General features: G+C 43.6%; 1 protein-coding gene across 1 annotated transcript; it reads right to left on the reverse strand.

The window, feature by feature from the left end:
• Positions 1 to 6: 6 nt before the first annotated feature.
• LOC113330968 (puromycin-sensitive aminopeptidase-like) lies at positions 7 to 516 on the reverse strand (the record flags this gene model as incomplete). The annotated part of the gene is made up of 1 exon (XM_026577755.1): positions 7 to 516. A coding segment is annotated over one exon (510 nt), but the record flags the coding sequence as incomplete, so codon positions are not given.
• Between the last annotated feature and the right edge of the window lie 7 nt (positions 517 to 523).

Genomic DNA, 523 nt, shown 5'->3' on the forward strand with positions numbered 1-523 from the left:
GTTGTAGAATGATGTAACCTTTACAGTTGGTGTTCCTGCCTGAGAGTACCATAACAAGAAATTTGCCAAGTCAGCATCATTTGCATCTCGCATTGCAGCGTGGAAGTCTTCACAAGTTACAGCTTGGCCATCATGCCTCTTGAAATAAAGATCCATCCCTCTTCTGAAACCTTGACTTCCCAGCAAAGTTTTGTACATCCTGACAACTTGAGCTCCCTTTCTATAAACCGTAGAGGTGTACAAGTTGTTTATCATGATATAAGAATGTGGTTGTACTGGATCAGCCATAGGACCAGCATCCTCTGGAAACTGATTCTTAAGCAGAAATGAAACATCTTCTACCCTCTTTACGGAACGGCTTCCCATGTCTGAAGAAAATCCTTGATCTCGAAAGACAGTAAGACCCTCCTTCAGACTCAGCTGGAACCAGTCACGGCATGTCACCCTGTTTGCAGTCCAGTTGTGAAAATACTCGTGACCGATAACTCCTAGAATTGCAGCATAATCTCCATCTGTAGCAGTC

The sequence above is a fragment of the Papaver somniferum genome, unplaced genomic scaffold (genome assembly GCF_003573695.1).
Source record: "Papaver somniferum cultivar HN1 unplaced genomic scaffold, ASM357369v1 unplaced-scaffold_12224, whole genome shotgun sequence".
NCBI classification, from domain to species: Eukaryota; Viridiplantae; Streptophyta; class Magnoliopsida; order Ranunculales; family Papaveraceae; genus Papaver; species Papaver somniferum.